This window comes from Anomaloglossus baeobatrachus, chromosome 5, assembly GCF_048569485.1.
Source record: "Anomaloglossus baeobatrachus isolate aAnoBae1 chromosome 5, aAnoBae1.hap1, whole genome shotgun sequence".
Taxonomy (NCBI): domain Eukaryota; kingdom Metazoa; phylum Chordata; class Amphibia; order Anura; family Aromobatidae; genus Anomaloglossus; species Anomaloglossus baeobatrachus.
In genome coordinates this window covers 380,832,135-380,854,853 of record NC_134357.1, presented here as the reverse complement: position 1 = coordinate 380,854,853, position 22,719 = coordinate 380,832,135, and the positions used below count along the sequence as shown (strand labels likewise).

Here is a 22,719-nt window from a genome sequence, read left to right as displayed (position 1 = left end):
ATCCCGTGGATACTGGAATTGTTTCTGATGGCCACGGCAAGGTGTTCCATAACCAGGACATAAAGTAGGGGGGAAAGGGGGCACCCCTGACGTGTACCATTATGTATTGCAATTGGTGATGAGAGAAACCCATTGACTTTGACCCTGGCAGAGGGATTCCTATAAAGGGAAGAGACCCTTTCAATGAATTTGTCTCCCAGTCCTACCTGCCGCAGAGAGGACATCACAAACTCCCAGCTGACTCTATCAAAGGCCTTCTCTGCATCAATGGAGAGAAGGCACGTAGGGAGACCTCTGGCCTTAGCCCGCGCCATAAGAATAAGGGTTTTGTTGGTATTGTCCCTGGCCTCACGACCCAATACAAAGCCAACCTGATCAGTGTGAATAATACCGGGAAGAAGTGGAGCCAGTCTATTGGCGAGAGCCTTGGCAAAAAATTTGACGTCAGCATTGATGAGGGAGATAGGTCTGTAGTTAGAGACAGATGAATGATCCTTCCCCACTAATTCCCCACTAAGCACACTAATATGTGCTTCTAGGGACTGGGCGACAAAGGGGGAGTCTCCAGATACAGAGCCAAAAACCCTCGTGAGGAAAGGGACAATTTGGTCACCAAATATCTTATAAAATTTGGAGGTAAATCCGTCTGGACCCGGACTCTTACCATTCGGGAAGGCTTTAATTATGGCGAGGATCTCTCCTGTGGAAAAGTCCTCTTCCAAGGCTACCGCATCCCTTTCAGAGATCCGAGGAAGTGCAGTTTGCTGCACATATTCGTTAACTTTACGCTGGAAAGATTGTGGCGGCATATCTCTAAACTGCCCCTTCAAATTATAGAGGTCATCATAGAACGAACGGAACAGGTTTGCAATTTGGATGGGATCTTGGGTCGGGGCCCCCCCCGTCTGGATTTTTGGAACATGGCCAATAGCATTTCTGGGGTGCAGAAAACGAGCCAAGGCTCTCCCACACTTGTCTGAATGCTCATATAAATATCGACTTAACTTGGCCCTTTATCTCCTGTACCTTTGATCGAGAAGGTCCCTCAGCCCCTCCCTAGCCTTTGTGAGGTCCGCATAAACCGTGGCGGAAAGGGATTGCTTGTGTGCGGCTTCCAAAGAGGCAATTTGCTGTAGGAGCTTTGTGATAAGGGAAGACCTCTCCTTCTTCAATCTAGAGCCATGTTTAATTAATAAACCTCGAACTACAGACTTTAGCGCCTCCCATTGTGTCGGAAGAGGAGTCTGGTCGCTGGCATGATTTTCCAAGAATTCAGATATGTGGCTCCGTATTTCACTACAGCACAATTGATCATTAAGCAAATTTTCATTGAGGCGCCAAGTCCATGGGCGCTGTGAGCTATTTGGAGGAGTGAAGTGAGCAAAGACCGGGGCGTAATCGGAGAGAGAAAGGTTCCCAATAGACGCTCCAACCTGCCACGTCAGGACATGTTGGCTCAGGAGGATCATGTCGAGGCGGCTATATGATGAATGGGCTGGGGAGTAGTAGAAGTAATCTTTTGTGGTGGGGTATAGGGCACGCCATACATCCACCAACTGCATATTTTGAATGTCACGTTTAAGGGCCTTAAGTTTTCTGCGTGGTATAAAATGACGCCCTGACGAGGTGTCTATGTCTGGGTCCAGTGTGAGGTTAAAGTCTCCACCAGCTACTAACACGCCCTCAGAAAATTCAGCCAGACGGGACAGAATAGAGGCGCAGGCCCGAGGGGGATCCCTGTTGGGGAGATACCAGTTGGCAATTGTATATACGGTGGAGCCAATGCATAATTTCAGAAAAAGAAACCTACCTCCGGGGTCGGCCAAGGAATCCACAATCGTGTGGGTCAAAGACCTGTGAAGGGTAATAGAGACCCCCCCAGACCTGGAAGCCGGGTTGGGGCTGTGGAACCAGGAGGTGTAGTTCCTGTCCTTCAGTGCAGGGAGATGGCCTTCCTTGAAGTGAGTCTCCTGCAACATAAGTATGTGGATCCGTTTTTTGTGCATTTCAAATAAAATTTGCGATCTCTTCCGAGGCGAGTTGAGACCCCTGGTGTTGTAAGAGGCAACATTAATCTGCGCCATTGCTCCACGATATGAGGTATTTAGTCTAGGGACGGGGGAGGCAAGGAAGGGTGGGAGAGAGAAAAGAGGGATGAGAGAGGAAAGGGAGGGAGATTGGATTCAAAGGAGGAGGAGAGAGCAGGGAACAAACAAAGGGAAAGAAGGAAGGATTAGAGGTTAAATGAGAGGATGATCGAGGAGGTAGAGAGAGAGTAGAACACTAAAAAGATGTGGACTAATGGGCTCAGTCCACTAGCTGGGATAAAGAAGTTAAACGTCCTAAAGACGTTGGACCCCTGTGGGGGGCTAGGCTTTCTACCAGGGGGAGAGGGGCCCCCCTTGCTGCCCCGGATTAAGGTGTTCAGTACAGAACTGAAAGCCCACTAGCCATGGCCCAGAAGCAGAATTGAGCGAGAAAGCATAGAGAAAGGGAGAATCAGGAGAAAGACATCTTGTCAAGATTCGAATCTTGGTTCCCAAGTTTATGGGCCAGGGGGACCTCAAGGTGGACTCCCCGGGCTCATACTGCATAAGAGTCTCCACACACCAGCAGAGCATACAGCCTAAAAGAAAAAGTTAATCGACATCAGTGAAAATCAGGCAAATGTAGAACGCCACAACCTCAATTGGCAAAACTGTAAAATGAAAAGTCCCTGAGATAGAACCCCCCCTATAACTCAGGAAAACAACCAGATTTATACGGAACCGAGAAGCAGGGATTCTTTTCACGAAAGTTCATCTATCTCATTGACGGTGGTCTCTGGAACGATGTCGCGGCGCAATCTTTGTCATTTGAACTTTTTTTTTTTTTTCTTTCTAGCTGAGCGAGCTTTGGACACAATGAATTTTGAGGTGATCAAAGGCAGGCCTATTCGTATTATGTGGTCTCAGAGAGACCCAGGGCTTCGGAAATCTGGTATTGGCAATGTATTTATCAAGAATCTCGATGACTCTATTGACAATAAATGTATGTACGACACCTTCTCCACATTTGGTAACATTTTATCTTGTAAGGTAAGCCTGTATGTTTCATTTGCTAACTTTTATTTTGTCCGTCTTCTCTAAACTGCGATGTGCAGGAATCTGTACAGCAGCATAGTCTTGGCTTTGACATATTAAAGAGGTATTCTCACGTTTGGAAGTTACTATATTTTTCAAATTATAAGATGCACTTTTCCTCCAAAAAATTTGGAAGGAAAATGAGGGTTGTCTTATAATACGAATGTAGCTTACTGGGAGGTGGAGAATGGTCGCTGTGGTGGCTATGCTGCAGCTGCGGGCGCTGTGCCGGCTTTGTGGAGCATGGTGGTACGGCGGGTGTCCCAGATGCTCTTGGTGCGTGCTTCAAATAATGGCGCCTGGAGTCTGCGCATGCGCAGATGGAGCTCTTGGCTCAAGATCTCATCTGTGCACGTGACGCCTCCGGCCCATTGATCTTCGAGCAGCGGACTTAAGGAAACTGGTGCCCGGAGGTGGCACATGCGCAAGTGAGATCTCTGCTTGTCATTGAGCAGAGAGCTCAACCTGAGCACGCGCCGACTCCGAAGGCCATTTCTTTGAAGCCCGCACTGCCGGCAGAGCATCCTGGACACCCGCCGCACCACCTTGCTCCACACAGCCCCCTATCACAGCTCCTGCAACATTGCCCTACTGCAGCACCTCCCTTGCCTCCGTGACCCCGCTCCACCACTGCTGCTTCCTCCCCCCCCCCCCAGTAAGACACTATCTGAGTATGACAGACCCTATTTTTTTTCTTCTTTTTTCCTTTAAATTTGGGGTGCGTCTCATAATCCAGTACATTTTATAAAACGAAAAATATGGTAATTCCTAGCTTTACGATTGCTGGGGGCTGACTGTTAAAGCCCCCACTGATCCTGAGAATTTGGGTCTCTGAAGAGTCCAGTGTAGATGGAGCGGTGGTTGGTCATGCACTCATGAACCATTCATTCATAATGGGACTTCTGGAGGTAACCAAGTGCGGCCCTTAGTTATACTTCAAAACGCCCCTTGGAGGGATTAATCCTCTTTTAAGACCAACACATTTGGAGATGAATAGCTGTGTGTACGGTGTCATGAGATGGAGGGAGATACCTTTTGTTTTTTTTCTGGCATATTCATATGACACACAACAGATAAAAGAAGCTTTATACATGGAGTCCCACAGTCCAGTGCCGTACATCCCATACAGTTCTATGAGCAGTTATATGGTGCCATACAACTTGATGTTTATGCTAAGTAGTAACAAGGCCTGGCGAGGAGATTCTTTAGACCCAGTAAAATCGAAAGTGGCAATCAGATGAAAAAATGAAAGCCGTAACCCAATGTGCTTTTCATCTGTGTCAGTTCCGATCAATTTTACACCGTGTAGCAGCCATCACCAGATGTTGCAAGTACATGTATAAAAGATTGTACAGTGGAGAATCCACTAAGGAAATGAATGGTATTCTTCATAACAAGATACTTGCCATAAGCCTGAATTAATTACTTTGTTGAAAATACAATCCCATCTTCTAGGTGGTTTGTGATGAAAACGGATCAAGAGGATATGGTTTTGTTCACTTTGAAACCCAGGAAGGTGCCAATCTGGCAATAAAGACCATGAATGGCATGCTGCTGAATGACAGGAAAGTGTGAGTGCTTTCAATAGATACTGATATATCTTTACTCAAACTATATACATGCGTCCTCCTCTGATTCTGAAGAGTTTACATCACATATCTGTGAAGGACGGAGGCTCCTAATGCTTTTCGAGGTGCTAGTAAACACATTGTATCCATGAGGAATGTTTTGTTGAAAGGCTATCCAATATTTTTTTTTTTCCTTTCATTTTCAGTCACCGAACAAGTTACATACAACCCCTGGTAAAAATTACAGACTCGCCTGGCTCTGAGGATGTTCATTCATTTGTTTACTTTCGTTTAAAAGAAAGCAGATCACAGACGTGGCACAAAACTAAAGTAATTTCAAATGGCAACTTTCTGGCTTTAAGAAACACTAAAAAAAAAATGAAAACATAATCTGCTAGCCAGTAACGGTTACTTTTAAAGACAAAACAGGGGGAAAAATTATGGAATCACTCAATTATGAGGAAAAAATTATGGACTCATGAAAAACAAATGAACACTCCAATACATCACTAGTATTTCTTCGGCGCTCCATTGGGAGACCCAGACGATTGGGTGTATAGCACTGCCTCCGGAGGCCACACAAAGCAATTACACTAAAAAGTGTAAGGCCCCTCCCCTTCTGGCTATACACCCCCAGTGGGATCACTGGCTCACCAGTTTTCTGCTTTGTGCGAAGGAGGTCAGACATCCACGCATAGCTCCACTGTTTAGTCAGCAGTAGCTGCTGACTATGTCGGATGGAAGAAAAGAGGGCCCATATACGGCCCCCAGCATGCTCCCTTCTTACCCCACTTGTGGTTCGTAAGGTTGAGGTACCCATTGCGGGTACGGAGGCTGGAGCCCACATGTTGCTTTCCTTCCCCATCCCCCTGAGGGGCTCTGTGGAAGTGGGATCTTACCGGCCCCCAAGCCCTGAGGCCGGGCTCCATCCACAGACCCAGTTGAACCTGATGGATAAGGAGCTGTGTACCATTCAGGGACAAGGCCCTGCAACTTTCAGGTACTCTGTGTCCCCGTTCAGGCGGGCACGCACACACCAGACTTGCTGGGTGTGTTAGTGCGCCGGGGACAGTAACGCTGGGGTTTGAGTCACAGCAGCTTAGCTGTGTGACTTCATGTAATGGGAACTACCGCGCCGGCCACTCTCGGAGCGGCGGCGCGGCTGGGACTTGTAGTGCGCCGGGGACTTAGCGCCGACCGCGCTTTTACGGCGGCGGCGCTTATAAATTTAGTCCCCGGCTTTTGCGGCCTAGCTCCGCTTCGTTCCCGCCCCCTCCCTGTCAATCAGGGAAGGGGAGAGACGCTGTACGTTTACTCAGCGCCGAGGGCTGGAGCCTTATTTACATGCTCCAGCCCTCTCACTTGGCACAGTGGGACACAGGTTTCCCGCTTTTAGTCTGGCACGCCCAAGGCCCGCCCCCCCCTCCACAGGACGCCGGCAGCCATTCCTGCATGCAGTTCTGGCTGGAGGACGGACACAGGCTCTGGGAGACCCAAGACTAGGGATTTCTGGACCACACACCCGCGTTTAGCGGGCGGTAAGCAGCACTTTAGTGCTGGCCCCTCTTGTGCCACAGTGTGTATTGGTGTACTTTTTCCTGTACCAGATATCTTTAGATATATACTGCACTGTACGGTCGCTTCTTGGCTGTATACCCTATATTGCTCTGGGAAGACAACAACATGTCATCCACAAAACGCAAGGGTGCCAAGGCACGGGCTGTATACACTGCTTGTGCAGCATGTGGGGCTAATCTACCAGCAGGCTCCAACGACTCTCATTGTGTGCAATGTTCAGTTCCAGTGGCACTTCGTCAGCCAGAGCCTAGGGTGGTGGTAGCCCAGGCAGAGTCGCCTGTGAACCCTGCCCCGGTGACGGGGACAGAATTTGCAGTCTTTGCTGATAAAATGTCTGTGACTATGACAAAAATCCTGGAGACCTTGCAGTCCAGGCCAGTTGCTCAGACCATGGACACTGCTGTGGCTATGTTCCCAGGTCCCCCTCAGTTGGAACTAATCCGTACTTCAAGGGGGTCCCAGGCATCACAGGCTGAGGGCTCTGACTCTGATGACAGTCCCAGGCCCCCTAAGCGAGCTCGCTGGGAGAGACCCTCCACGTCATCACGCGGGTCAGGGTCTCAGCGAGAAGGGTCTCTATATGATGAGACAGAGGTGGGTGATCAGGAGTCTAGCCCTGACACCGCACTCAATTTGGATACGCCAGATGGTGACGCCATGGTAAATGACCTTATAGCGGCCATCAATAGGCTGTTGGATATTTCTCCCCCAGCCCCTTCAGCAGAGGAGGCAGCTGCCCAGCAGGAGAAATTCCATTTCCTGTATCCCAAGCGTAAATTGAGCACCTTTCTGGACCACTCTGACTTCAGAGCATCAATCCAGAAACACCATGCTTATCCGGACAAGCGTTTTTCCAAACGTCTTAAGGATACACGTTATCCCTTTCCCCCTGACGTGGTCAAACGCTGGACCCAGTGTCCAAAAGTGGACCCTCCAATATCCAGGCTTGCAGCTAGATCCATAGTTGCAGTGGAGGACGGGGCTTCACTTAAAGATGCCAATGACAGACAGATGGACCTTTGGTTGAAATCTGTCTATGAAGCTATTGGCGCGTCGTTTGCTCCAGCATTCGCGGCCGTGTGGGCGCTCCAAGCTATTTCAGCCGGTTTGGCACAGGTGGACTCTTTCATACGTCCAGCAGTGCCGCAAGTGGCGTCCTTAACTACGCAAATGTCTGCGTTTGCGACCTACGCTATTAATGCGGTACTGGACTCTACGAGCCGTACCGCAATGGTTTCCGCCAACTCTGTAGTTTTGCGCAGAGCCTTGTGGTTAAAGGAATGGAAAGCAGATTCTGCTTCTAAAAAATGTTTAACCAGCTTGCCACTATCTGGAGACAGACTGTTTGGTGAGCAATTGGCGGAAATCATTAAACAGCCCAAAGGTAAGGACTCTTCCTTACCCCAGCCCAGATCAAGCAAACCTCAACAGAGGAAGTGGCAGTCAAAGTTTCGGTCCTTTCGAGGCTCGGGCAAGCCCCAGTTTGCCTCGTCCAAAGGGACTCAGAAAGAGCAAAGGAGCTCTGATTCCTGGCGGGCTCACTCACGCCCCAAGAAAGCAGCCGGAGGTACCGCTTCCAAAGCGGCTGCCTCATGACTTTCGGCCGCCTCCCTCCGCATCCTCGGTCGGTGGCAGGCTCTCCCGCTTTTGCGACATTTGGCTGCCACAGGTCAAAGACCGGTGGGTAACAGACATTTTGTCTCACGGGTACAGGATAGAGTTCAGTTCTCGTCCTCCGCCTCGGTTCTTCAGAACTTCCCCACATCCCGACCGAGCAGATGCCCTTCTGCAGGCGGTGCATTCTCTAAGAGCAGAAGGAGTGGTGGTCCCTGTTCCTCTTCGGGAACAAGGACAAGGTTTTTACTCCAATCTCTTTGTGGTGCCAAAAAAGGACGGCTCATTCCGTCCTGTTCCGGACCTAAAACTGCTCAACAAGCATGTGAACGCCAGGCGGTTCCGGATGGAATCCCTCCGCTCAGTCATTGCCTCAATGTCTCAAGGAGATTTCCTAGCATCAATAGACATCAAAGATGCTTATCTCCACGTGCCGATTGCTACAGAGCACCAACGCTTTCTACGCTTCGTGATAGGAGACGACCATCTTCAGTTCGTAGCTCTGCCATTTGGTCTGGCGACAGCCCCACGGGTGTTCACCAAGGTCATGGCGTCAAAATCAGTCGCACTCCTTAAGACGCCTCATGCACTTCCTGGGGAAGATGGTGGCGGCAATGGAGGCGGTTCCGTTTGCGCAGTTTCATCTGCGCCCACTTCAATGGGACATTCTCCGCCAATGGGACGGGAAGTCAACATCCCTGGACAGGAAAGTCTCCCTTTCCCAGACGGCCAAGGACTCTCTGCAGTGGTGGCTTCTTCCCACCTCATTATCACAGGGAAGATCCTTCCTACCACCATCCTGGGCGGTGGTCACGACAGACGCGAGTCTGTCAGGGTGGGGAGCAGTTTTTCTCCACCACAGGGCTCAGGGTACGTGGACTCAGCAGGAGTCCACCCTTCAGATCAATGTTCTGGAAATCAGAGCAGTGTATCTTGCCCTACTAGCCTTCCAGCAGTGGCTGGAAGGAAGGCAGATCCGAATTCAGTCGGACAACTCCACAGCGGTGGCATACATCAACCACCAAGGGGGGACACGCAGTCGGCAAGCCTTCCAGGAAGTCCGGCGGATTCTGATGTGGGTGGAAGCCACGGCCTCCACCATATCCGCAGTTCACATCCCCGGCGTAGAAAACTGGGAAGCAGACTTCCTCAGTCGCCAGGGCATGGACGCAGGGGAATGGTCCCTTCACCCGGACGTGTTTCAGGAAATCTGTCGCCGCTGGGGAAGGCCGGACGTCGACTTAATGGTGTCCCGGCACAACAACAAGGTCCCAACCTTCATGGCACGGTCTCGCGATCTCAGAGCTCTGGCGGCAGACGCCTTAGTGCAAGATTGGTCGCAGTTCCGGCTCCCTTATGTGTTTCCACCTCTGGCACTCTTGCCCAGGGTGCTACGCAAGATCAGATCCGACTGCAGCCGCGTCATACTCGTCGCCCCAGACTGGCCAAGGAGGGCGTGGTATCCGGATCTGTGGCATCTCACGGTCGGCCAACCGTGGGCACTACCAGACCGACCAGACTTGCTGTCCCAAGGGCCGTTTTTCCATCGGAATTCTGCGGCCCTGAACCTGACTGTGTGGCCATTGAGTCCTGGATCCTAGCGTCTTCAGGATTATCCCAAGGGGTCGTTGCCACCATGAGACAGGCTAGGAAGCCCACGTCCGCTAAGATCTACCACAGAACGTGGAGGATATTCTTATCCTGGTGCTCTGCTCAGGGAGTGTCTCCCTGGCCATTTGCATTGACTACTTTTCTTTCTTTCCTGCAATCTGGGTTAGAAAAAGGTTTGTCGCTCGGCTCCCTTAAAGGGCAAGTCTCGGCGCTATCCGTCTTTTTTCAGAAGCGTCTAGCACGACTTTCTAAGGTACGCACGTTCCTGCAGGGGGTTTGTCATATCGTACCCCCGTACAAGCGGCCGTTAGATCCATGGGATCTGAACAGGGTACTGGTTGCCCTCCAGAAGCCGCCCTTCGAGCCTCTGAGGGAGGTTTCACTTTCTAGACTATCACAGAAAGTGGCTTTTCTGGTAGCGATCACATCTCTTCGGAGAGTGTCTGAACTAGCAGCGCTGTCATCCAAGGCTCCCTTCCTGGTCTTCCACCAGGACAAGGTAGTGCTGCGACCCATTCAGGAGTTTCTCCCGAAGGTGGTATCCTCTTTTCATCTTAATCAGGATATCTCTTTGCCTTCTTTTTGTCCTCATGCAGTTCATCGCTATGAGAAGGATTTACATTTGTTAGATCTGGTGAGAGCACTCAGAATCTACATTTCTCGCACGGCGCCCCTGCGCCGTTCGGATGCACTCTTTGTCCTTGTCGCTGGTAAGCGCAAAGGGTCGCAGGCTTCCAAGGCCACCCTGGCTCGATGGATCAAAGAACCAATTCTTGAAGCCTACCGTTCTGCTGGGCTTCCGGTTCCTTCAGGGCTGAAGGCCCATTCTACCAGAGCCGTGGGTGCGTCCTGGGCATTACGACACCAGGCTACGGCTCAACAGGTGTGCCAGGCAGCTACCTGGTCGAGTCTGCACACTTTCACCAAACATTATCAGGTGCATACCTATGCTTCGGCGGACGCCAGCCTAGGTAGAAGAGTCCTGCAGGCGGCAGTTGCCTCCCCGTAGGGGAGGGCTGTCTTTGCAGCTCTAACATGAGGTATTTCTTTACCCACCCAGGGACAGCTTTTGGACGTCCCAATCGTCTGGGTCTCCCAATGGAGCGCCGAAGAAGAAGGGAATTTTGTTACTTACCGTAAATTCCTTTTCTTCTAGCTCCTATTGGGAGACCCAGCACCCGCCCTGTTGTCCTTCGGGATTGTTGGTTGTTTTTCGGGTACACATGTTGTTCATGTTGAATGGTTTTCAGTTCTCCGACGTTACTTCGGAGTGAATTTGTTTAAACCAGTTATTGGCTTTCCTCCTTCTTGCTTTTGCACTAAAACTGGTGAGCCAGTGATCCCACTGGGGGTGTATAGCCAGAAGGGGAGGGGCCTTACACTTTTTAGTGTAATTGCTTTGTGTGGCCTCCGGAGGCAGTGCTATACACCCAATCGTCTGGGTCTCCCAATAGGAGCTAGAAGAAAAGGAATTTACGGTAAGTAACAAAATTCCCTTCTTTGTTGCACCACCTCTGGCTTTTATAACAGCTTGCAGTCTGAGGCATGGACTTAAGGCCCTGTCACACACAAAGATAAATCTGCGGCAGATCTGTGGTTGCAGTGAAATTGTGAACAATCGGTGCCAGGTTTGTGGCTGTGTACAAATGGAACAATATGTCCATGATTTCACTGCAACCACAGATCTTCCAAAGATTTATCTCTGTGTGTGATGGGGCCTTTAATGAGTGACAAACAGTACTCTTCATCAATCTGGCTCCAATTTTCTCTGATCACTGTTACCAGATCAGCTTTGCAGGTTGGAGCCTTGTCATGGACCATTTTCTTCAACTTCCACCAAAGATTTTCAATTGGATTGAGATCCGGACTATTTGCAATCCATGACATTGACCTTAAGGCCCCTTTACACACTGCAACATCGGAAACGACTCGCTGTAACGTCACCGGTTTTGTGACGTAATAGCGACCTCCCCAGCGACATTGCAGTGTGTGAAACAAATCAGTGACCTGGCCCCTGCTGTGAGGTTGCTGATCACTACACATCTCTCAGGACCATTCTTTGGTCCTTTGTTTCTGCTGTGCAGCATGATCGCTAGAAAGTCTGTGTGTAACGGGGCCTTTACAGCGACTTCGTTAGCGACTTCCTTTTCAAAAAGCTGCTTTACAACGTCCCCAATGACTAGCTAGGTCGTTCTGCAGGTCTGTATCGCTGTTGCGTCGTTTTCCAGGTTTGCCTGTGTGACAGCTCACCAGCGACTCACCAGAGACTTTGTAGTGATCCCGGCCAGGTTGGGATCGCTGGTGGGATCGCTAGAAAGTCTGTGTGTAAAGGAGTATTTGTGTCTTCTTTCAAGGAATGTTTTCACAGTTTTTTTTGCTCTATGGCAGGATGCATTATCATCTTGATAAATGATTTCATCATCCCCAAACATCCTTTCAATTGATGAGATAAGAAAAGTGTCCAAAATTTCAATGTAAACTTGGGCATTTATTGAAAATGTAATGACATTCATCTCCCCAGTGCCTTTATCTGACATGCAGCCCCATATCATCAATGACTGTGGAAATGTACATGTTCTCTTCAGGCAGTCATCTTTATAAATCTCATTGGAACGACACCAAACAAAAGTTCCAGCATCATCACCTTGCCCAATGCAGATTCGCAATTCATCACTGAATATGACTTTCATCCAGTCATCCACAGTCCACGATTGCTTTTCATCAGCCCATTGTAACCTTGTTTTTTGTCTGCTTAACTGTTAATGATGGCTTTTATTTAGCTTTTCTGTATGCAAATCCCATTTCCTTTAGGTGGTTTCTTAAAGTTTGGTCACAGACATTGACTCCAGTTTCCTCCCATTTGCTTCTCATTTGTTTTGTTGTGCATTTCCTGTTTTGGAAACATATTGCTTTGTTTCCTGTCATGACGCTTTGATGTCTTCCTTGGTCTACCGATATGTTTGCCTTCCCATGTTTGTATTTGGTCCAGATTTCATAAACTCTGAACAACCAACATCTTTTGTAACATTACAGGATGATTTACCCTCTTTTAAGAGTTTGATAATTCTCTCCTTTGTTTCAATTGACATCGCTCGTGTTGGAGCCATGATTCATGTCAGTCCACTTGGTGCAACAGCTTTCCAAGGTGTGATCACTCTTTTTTTTAGATGCAGACTAACGAGCAGATCTTATTTGATGCAGGTGTTAGTTTTGGGAATGAAAATTTACAGGGTGATTCCATAATTTTTTCCCTGTTTGGTCTTGAAAAGTAACAGTTACTGGCTAGCACATTATGTTTTCATGAATTTTTTAGTGTTTCTTAAAGCCAGAAAGTTGCCATTTGGAATGACTTTAGTTTTGTGCCATGTCTGTGATCTGCTTTTTTTAGACCAAAGTAAACAACTGAATGAGCATCCGCAGAGTCAGGTGAGTGCATAATTTTTGGCAGGGGTTGTACATTTCAAGATATAATAACACAAAGTATACAATTCCAGATGCATGTGAAGGGTTTCTTACAGAATATATCAAGTATAAAATCCAGCTTGGGGTCACACAATCTTGCATGGAATCATAATCTGTATCTATCTAAAGTCTCTTAATCATAATGAATAGTTAGAATCAAGAATATCCTGTTTATGTAATAAGGTTTATACTATCAAAGTAACGGAAAAAGCAAACCATAAGAACAACAAGCTGCAAGGAAATTTGCCATGTGATATATGTGCCTTAAAGCGGTATTCATCTTACAACCATTTCAAGACATACTATCCGTAAAAACCATATTGGGTCCTCCAATCTAATTTGTATTAGCCTGAGCCCACCATAGCAATATGAGGTGATTGTCAAGTACAAAAAAATTACAAAAGTCCATTTTTTTTTTTTAAATTTTCTTGGACAACCTGTTTTGATGCTGTTCTCCTATATGGCATTGGTATAAGCGCTAACTTGATCCAATACTGTACTGACCATCCACTGCAATATTATCAGATTCCTAGAAAGAACTAAGGTTTACCTTAGGAAAATTGTCATGGGATGATTCTAGGACCCTTCCTCCAGAACACCAAATTAACGGATTACAGGGTCAAGCTAAATGGGAGGAGATTCATGACCTTGCCATTTTTACTTTTTTTTGTTAATTTTTCCTTCCCTTCTTCCAAGAGCCATAACTTTTTTTTTTTGTCCTTTTCCGTCAACATAGCTGTATGAGGGCTTGCTTTTTTGAGGGACGAGTTGTACTTTTGAATTATTTCATTAATTTTACATAATAGTGTACTGGAAAATAGGAAAAAAAATCCAGGTGCGATGAAATTACAAAAAAGTGCGATTCCACTACTGAGTTAATTTTTTAAATTTTTTTTTTTATTTACCATGTTCAATATATGGTAAAACTAACCACCTGTCAGCATGATTCTCCAGGTCAGTATGAGTATGTAGATACCAAATAAGGATAGTTTTCTTTTAATTTAAATGGTAAAAAAAAAAATTGGAAGTATGTAAAAATAAAAAAAATTGCTTTAGGGATCTGTGGCTACGTTATGGCTTATTTTGCTTTCTTTTCATTGGGGGACACAGGACCGGTCCTGTGTCCCCCAATGAAGACTCAGAGAAAGATTTTACGGTGAGTACACAAAAATCCTTCTATTTTGCACCATGAGCTGATGTTTTTACGGATGCCATTTTTAAATAGATGCGATGTTTTAATTGCCTTTTATTGTATTTTATTGCAGTGTTGCAGCAGTCAAAAAAGCTTAATTCTGACCTTTTGAATGAAATTTTTTTTCCTTATGCTGTTTACCATTCCAATTTTATTTTAAGAATCAGTAATTTGACGGAAATTAAAACAAACATAATTACTTTTTATTTTAGGAAGTTAAGTGTTCAAAGTTTATCAGCAATTTCTAATTTTTCCAATAAAATTTATAAAACCATTTTTTTTTTTTTTAGGGATCACATCTATATAGATGAGCAAGTACCATAATATTCAGAATCATTATACTCTTAATGAGTACTTTGTAATACTCGTGTATTCGCTCTGAATAGAGTACAATGCAAGTCCATGGGAAATGCGAGTCATTTTCTTCTCGACACAACAAAGACTGGTGGCCTGAGGAAAAGGCTGAAATGGATGGGAAAGTGATGAAACTGAATGGGGAGAGCCTGGAGAATGTGTGCATGCATTTCTGACTCGAATATGGTTTCTCGGAATAAGGATGTCACAGTATTACGCCACTTTTACAGATGCACAAGAACACCTACCAAACCTAACCTAAATTGCATGTTACAAGCTAAGAAGGTTAACCGTTTTTCCTGCATAATCACTGGTATATAAGGCTAAATAAACTGGAGAAAAAAAAAATGCCTTAAGCGTTTGTTCATATGTAGTGTTATAGCTTTTTTTTTACTTTTACAATTGGGAGGACCCTGACTTATACATATTGTAGGTCCCTCTGTCATGCATAATTTCTAGTTAGCTATTCCCCAGCACTTTACAGGGCCAGCTAGAACATGCCAGTTGGTATGTTGATCTTTGTCCTGAGGGGCCTCAAGTGGTCCTGTAACATATATTTTGGAGGGACTGCTGATACTTATACATTTGGATGGTCGGTCCCTCCCTCATTGAGACTCAGATAGTGGAATACATATTCCATAGCAGTTTACAATGTGCCCATTGTGGCGGTGGGCTTTACTCTCCTCCTCCTTTCAACATGTCATTCTGCAGCCCTCAATTCAAGTTTTCAGAGGGCCTGCAGATGTCAGGAAACCTGAGTTTGGTGAGCACCCAGAGGTGGTGGCCCAGTAACATGTTTGGGAGGGACTGCTCTTATACATTTGGGCAGTCCCTCCCTCATTGAGACTCAGATTGTGGAATATATCTCCTCCTCCTCCATGTTATTGGGGTGCTTGGCTGCCATGTGGTTCCACATACTGGTGGTGCTCAGGTTGCCTTTGCCCTGGCCTCTGCTCAACTTGATATGGCAGATGCTACAGATTAAAATGTTTTTCTCTGAAGGACTTTCAGAAAAAAAACTTCCAGACAGCAGCTGAACTCCCCTTTGCCCTGACTTGGGCCACAGTTGACCCAGTTCCACTTTAAGCAAACCCCTCCCCCTTGGTGCCAGTGTTGGTGCTACATATACATCTTCCCCTGTGTTGCTGTGATGGCTATGCATTTGAACAGTCCAGGTCGGATCAGTGGACTCCTCATCGACCACCTAGTCTTCTTTCTCATCCTCCTTCCCAGTTGAGATTGTAGGCTGACCTTGATGGCACCTGTGTCTCATCATCATCAGCCTCCACCTCTGGAGACAGTAAATCAGATTCCTCAAACTGGCTTTCTTCTGGCTGTAAGTCCTCAAATACTTGTGCATCAATACATGCCACCTCCTCACGTTCCTCTTCAATGCTGCACGGTGAGAGGCCAGAGCCAATAAAAGGATATGTACAAAACTGATCCTAGGAGTGGCCAAGTTTGGGGTCATATGTCGCCTGTGACTGATGATGGAGGAAGGAAAGAGGACCAGGTTGAGGATTGGATGGGCCAGCCTTCTGTGTATCCACAGTAGACTGTGTGGTTTTGGAAGGTTTGTTGCAGCTTGAGAAATGCGAAGAGGCCTTGTCAGCCATCCAATATAGAATCTGCTCCCGCTCTTCTGGCTTCCACACACGTTTACATTCCAGACGAGGAAATTTGGCAAGGAACATAGTGGATGCATCAAGCCTCTTCTGACCTGACAGACTCAATGCCTTGTCGCCCATCACTGACAACACCATGCCCACGTCCCTGTCCCTGAACTGGCTTTTTTTGTCATTTTGGGTATTGGTGACATATTTGCAGATGTTGATAGCCAAGCCAACTTTGACCCCAAAAATTTTGTGGAGAAAGTACCAGCGAGTCCTTTGTGCCAGGCAGCACAAAATGCTAGCGTACTGCTTTGTATTTGCAAAGGCCACTAGGAACGTATTAATGTGGCTGATGTGGATACCACAAGCCAGGCTGCAAACCCCTAAATATTGTGGAAACAGGTCTCTACTCCCTACCTAATCCACAATCTCTCCCTCCGTGCTGTGACCTTGTTCAGTAGTTTCAGCACTTAAAATTCTGGACAGTTCTTAAACTCTGTTCCTGCTCGAAAATCTGTCCTTCCTTACACTACACTGACCAATAATAATAATAATAATTTAATTTGTATAGCGCTATTCCACAGCGCTTTACATACATTAACACTGTCCCCATTGGGGCTCACAATCTAAATTCCCTAGCAGTATGTCTTTAGAGTGTGGGAGGAAACTGAGCACCCGGAGGAAGTCCACGCAAACACAGGTAGAACATACAAACTCCTAGCAGATGTTGTCCTTGGTGGGATTTGAACCCAGGACCCCAGCAATGCAAGATTGCAGTGATAACCACTGAGCCACCTTGCCGCCCATACACTGCAGGTAGCCCTGTAAACTGCTTTTGTGTTGAGGCCTAGCACTCTCCCTAGCAGCTGCTCACTCTGTCCCTATACTGATACAATGCTGGCTCTGGATGCAATGTGCACAAAATGGCGGTGGAACGGCTTTTATAGACCCTATGATCCTGCATGGCCAGCCAATCGCAGTAATGCCACAACCAAGAAGGCTGTGGCATTACTGCAGTTGGTTAAGAAGCCCACAAACCCGGGATGTGTCGTGGCTACAAATCAGGCGCCAAACCTGCTGGGCAGGACATACGAATATAGCGAGGTGAGTACACAAAAACTTGCAATATAATGAGTACCCCGAATGCCGTACTATCTGTGCAAGTTTCAAATAGTAATGATTACACTCGCTCTTCACTAACCACATCACATTTGAAGTGACTTTTAGAGGCTTAAGTGACAGAAAATGCACAAATGTGACACCATTCTAAAAACTGCACCCCTCAAAGTACTCAATCACATTCAAAATGTATATTAACCCTTTAAGGGAACCAATCACCAGGATTTTTGTATATAAGCTAAAGCCAGTGCTATATTGGCACTATCGGGCTGATTCTATACATACATGTAGTGGTCAGCTCGGATGTTTAGCACAGATAAAGCATACAGCTACAGGCTGCAGCCCCCAGCCATGTGCTTAACTTGGCTGTGTATGAAAATAAAAAGAACTGCATGCAGCTTTTTTTTTTTTTTTTTTTTTTTTTTTTTAACATAATTTGAAAAACCAGCGTGCGGTTCCCCCAATTTTGATATGATACCCTGCTATGATAAAGCCAGACAGCTGGGGGCTGGTATTCTCAGGCTGGGGAGGCTGATGCTTATTGGGACCCCCCAGTCTAAAAATAGCAGCCTCCCAGGATTGTTGGATCTATTAGATGGGAAAATCCCGACACTGTACCTGACTCATCCTGATTGCCTAGCTGCGGTGGCTAATGGGGTAATAAGGGGTTAATAACAGCTTACAGCTGCCGCTAAACCTTAGATCAGTAATGGGATGCATATAAGCCCCCCCCTTATTACTAAGCTTTAAGGGAAAAGAAATAAACAAACACCCCAAAAATTCTTTATTTGAAATAAAATACAAAAAACTTTCACCAATTTATTAACCCCAAAAACACCTAGGTCTGACGTAATCCACACAAGGTCCCATGATGATCCCAGTTCTGCTACATCTGAAGTGATGGGGCAGCCATAGAACATGACTGCCCTCTGTGAGCTTCAAGCAGAGAATGAGCTGCAGCAGTGAGTGGCGACAGCACTAAGGTTATTTGCGATCACAGCTGGACGTTCCCATGGTCCTCCATCTGTGATCATGGGTAACCTGAACTCAGTAAATTTAGTGACCTCTACGGTGACACAAATCTGATTGGCCGCTGGGCTCGCCATGGCCCCGCCCCCCGCACGGATTGGCCGCTCGCCTCGGCTCCGCCCCCCCCACGGATTGGTCGCTCGCCTTGGCCTGGCCCCGCCCTCCGCATGGATTGCCCGCTCGCCTCGGCCCTCCGCACGCATCGCCAGACATAACCTTGCGCTGCTGGGATCGTGACGGAGCCGGTGTACGCTGGTAACCATTATACACATCGGGTAACTAAGGTCCCTTGGTTACCCGATGTGTATCATAGTTACCAGTGTACACCGGCTCCGTCACGATCCCAGCAGCGCCAGACATAACCTTGCGATGCTCTGATCGTGACGGAGCTGGTGAACGCTGGTAACCATTATACACATCGGGTAACTAAGGTCCCTTAGTTACCCGATGTGTATCATAGTTACCAGCGTACACCGGATCCCGGTACACATGTGCAGGGAGCCGGCATTATTCTCCTCTCCCCCCAGGACTACTCCTATTATAGTCCTCCTATTATACTCCTCTCTGAGTATAATAGGAGAACTATTATAGCATGGGGGATGGAGCACGATGGGGTGCACAGCATGGGGGATGTAGCACGATGGGGGGTGCGCAGCATGGGGGATGTAGCACGATGGGGAGTGCGCAGCATGGGGGATGGAGCACGATGGGGGATGGAGCACGATGGGGGGTGCGCAGCATGGGGGATGGAGCACGATGGGGGGTGCGCAACATGGGGAATGGAGCACGATGGGGGTGCGCAGCATGGGGGATGGAGCACGATGGGGGGTGCGCAGCATGGGGGATGGAGCACGATGGGAGGAGCACACCTCTCCCCAACACACACAACACACCACACACACACTGGGAACCTCAAACACCGCCCTACACATACACCCACACACACAGACACCCACACACACAGACAATGCCGCACACACACAACACCCAACACACAAACACCGCGGCATACATAAATATATGCACATACCGCACAACACAGACATTGCACAAAACATACCTCCCCCCAAAACACACCACACCCACACAAACCGTGCAACACACACACACACACAGCTCCATATATATATGTGTGTATATATATATATATATATATATATATATATATATATATATATATATATATATATATATATATATATATATATATATATATATATATATATATACAAAAATCATACATGAACTACACAATACGTAAATTCTAGAATACCCGATGCGGTAGAATCGGGCCACCTTCTAGTGTGTGTGTGTATGTGTATATATATATATATATATATATATATATATATATATATATATATATATATATATATCTATATATATATATATATATATATCTATCTATCCGGTTAGGACCACTGATCACGGATATCTGCGAATTCGACCATCCCTAGTTACAGGAGAAAATGCACAGTACAATTTGTCTAATTTATCCATATTATGCTGATACATATGTGGTGTATATCTACTGTTTGAGTGCACGGCAGGGCTCTGAAGGGAAGCAGTGTCATTTGAATTTTACAGTGCAAAATTTTCTGGAATATATAGCAGACACAATGTCTCATTTGGAGAGCCCTGATGTACCTATACAGTGGCGCTCCCACACAAGTAACCCCATTTTGAAAACTAGACCCCTCAAGAAATGTTTCAAGATGTTTGTGGAGCAGCTTGAACCCCTGTGTGCTTCACTGAAGTTTATAACATTGAGCCGTGAAAATAAAAAAAATACATTTTTTTTTTCCACTAGCCTATTGCTTTAATGTCAAATATTTTATTTTCACATGGGCAACAGGAGAAATGCACCATACAACCTCTCCGGAGTACGACGATACCTCATAAATGGTGGAAACAACTGTTTGGGTGCGTGGCAGAGCTCAGAAGGGAAGGAGTGGCATTTGACTTTTTAAATGCAAATTGTTTGGAATAGATGTCGAACATAATGTCACGTTTGGAGAGCCCCTGATGTACCTAAACAGTGGAGCTCCCCAACAAGTGACCCCATCTTGAAAACTAGACCTCTCAAGTAATTTCTTTAGATGTTTGTTGAGCACCTTGAATCCCCAGGTGTTTCACGGAATTTTTATAACTTTGAGCCGTGAAGATGAAAAAATAAATTTTTAACCACAAAACTGTTTTAACCTCAATTTTTTAATTTTCACAAGGTTAACAGGAGAAAATGGACCATAAAATTTGTTGTGTAATTTTTCCAGAGTACGCTAATACCCCTTATGTGGTCGAAAAGTAATTTTGAGGCACATTGCAAAGGAAGGAGGGCCGCATTTGAATTCAGATATATCACTGGAATAGTTTGCGGGTGCAATATCACATTAGCAGAGCCTCTGAGGTGCCAAAACAGCAGAATTTCCCCTCCACAAGTGACCACAAACTGCATCCCTTAATTAATTCATCCAGGGATGCAGTGAGAATTTTGACACCACATTGTGTCTCAAAATTTTATACTATTGGATGTTCAAGAAAAACAATTGCATTTTTAACCACTAAAATGTTGGAAATCTGGGGTTAAAACAATTCTCACATGGAGAATAGGTGAAAAAGGACCCATATTGTTACACATTTTTTCCTGAACGTGGCAATACTCCACATGTGACTGTACAGTACTGTTTGGCCACACCACAGGGCTCGGGAGGGAATGAGCGCCATTTGATTTTTGGAGCACAGATTTTCCAAAAATAGTTTGCAGACTTCATTTGCAGAGGTCCTAAGTGCCAAAACAGAAATCCCCTCAAGTGACCAAGTTTGGTATACAAACCCCTCTGGGAAATTCATCTATGAGTGTAAGGATGATTTAGTCTCTGCTTATGCTTCTTTAAACAAACCTGCCCCCCGTAAATTAAGCGGGCTCTGCTCACTACAATAATGCCAAACATGTGGACACTGTGGTTTTGTCACATTCTGGGGCTCAAAAAGGAGGGGGGGGGGCATTTGGATTTAGGAGCGCAGATTTTGTGGAATTTCTTTATTTAGAGGGGGTGAACCATAGCGTTTTTCCAGAGCCTTTGTGCTACCAGTAAAATGGAAGCCTCCTTTAGTTAACAGATGACGGACCTGAGTGCAGACTTGTGTTTTAATGGGTTGAGTTGAATGCTATTTGGTGGCAATTTGGGTACAAAACATTTTTTGATTAGTTCACATTTATCCTGTGGTCTATGCTTAGCACTTACATCTGGGTTTTCATCTACAGTACATCTCCGAAATACGTGATTCAGGTGAAACCCCGAATGTATCCATTTACTAAAGAGGCAGCAGAGTTACTCCGGAGTCCGTTCGGCTTCTATTCATCTGTGTCTGTCTTTTGTCAAAGGTGAACCGCACTGCACTGTTGATGACTGCACTTTTGTGCACGCCTAAAAGATAGACACCGCTGCTCCACAGGCCAGATGGGAGTTCAAAGTGATTCCCTCTGCCTCATTACAGTGAAAAAAGTGATTTAGACAAAATTTTCAACAGACAATTCTGAGATTTTCACATAATCCCCGATGTAAGCGCTCAGCATAGAGCACAGGCTAAATATGAGCCTCGCCGTACTGTGATCTTTGGGAGGCAAAATGAACTAAACATCAATTGAAGAATTGGCTCTATTTATTTTTTGGGCCGCATGCCATGCGGTATACATGATTAGGCTCCTTTTAATTCATCCTTTTAGATTTGTTGTTCTTTTTAGGTATGGCTACTATCACATTAAAAGAGCTTTTTTACAAAATAAAGGATTTTTGCATCACTGATTTTTGAAGACTATATAGTTTGTTTTTCTTCTGATAGTCATGTGAGGGCCTGTTTTTGAGGGATCATTTGTAGGTTATTGATACCACTTTGAGCCACAGTGTTTTTTGATCGCTTTCTATCCCACTTTTTGTGAGCAACAGAATTAAGAAAAAACAGCAATTCATAATTTTTTTTTGTTTTACGTTGTTCACTGTGCTGTAAAAGTGAGAAGGCCGTTTTCGTCTTCGGGTCAGTAGGATTACAGCAATACCACATTAATATAATTTTTTTTCATGTTTTTCCGCTTTTAAACCATAAAAATAATTGTATAGAAAAAATAGTTTTTGCTTTGCTGTATTCTGAGAGCTATAACTATATATTTATATTTTCTCCAGTCACCCTCCACGACATCACCATAGGAGGTTTACTCATCACCCTGATTGGGACAGGAAACAAAGGTTAAAAGGCCCCCTCCCCGCTTCCCTTGTTAGTGTTTTTCCTGTCCCTATCAGGATGAAGAGGTTATCTGTGGTGCTCTGTAGCCGGCGAGCGTAATACCACCTACGGTTACCTGTTAGCCGGGCAACTGAGGGTGGGGGCTCTGCCTTCCTCCGCCACTGCTGCTCCCATCTCCCTGGACCTCTCCCCATCCTCCTGCACCACACTGCGGG

The 22,719-nt window shown here is 46.2% G+C and overlaps 1 protein-coding gene across 1 annotated transcript in view; it reads left to right on the top strand.

Moving 5' to 3' along the window:
- Positions 1 to 22,719, top strand: part of LOC142310154 (embryonic polyadenylate-binding protein-like) — a 113,000-nt gene that overhangs the window by 34,562 nt on the left and 55,719 nt on the right. The window contains exons 3-4 of the mRNA XM_075347640.1: positions 2,884 to 3,077; positions 4,578 to 4,693. Of these exons, the coding sequence (XP_075203755.1) occupies positions 2,884 to 3,077; positions 4,578 to 4,693 (310 nt within the window). The remainder of the gene's footprint in view (positions 1 to 2,883; positions 3,078 to 4,577; positions 4,694 to 22,719) is intronic.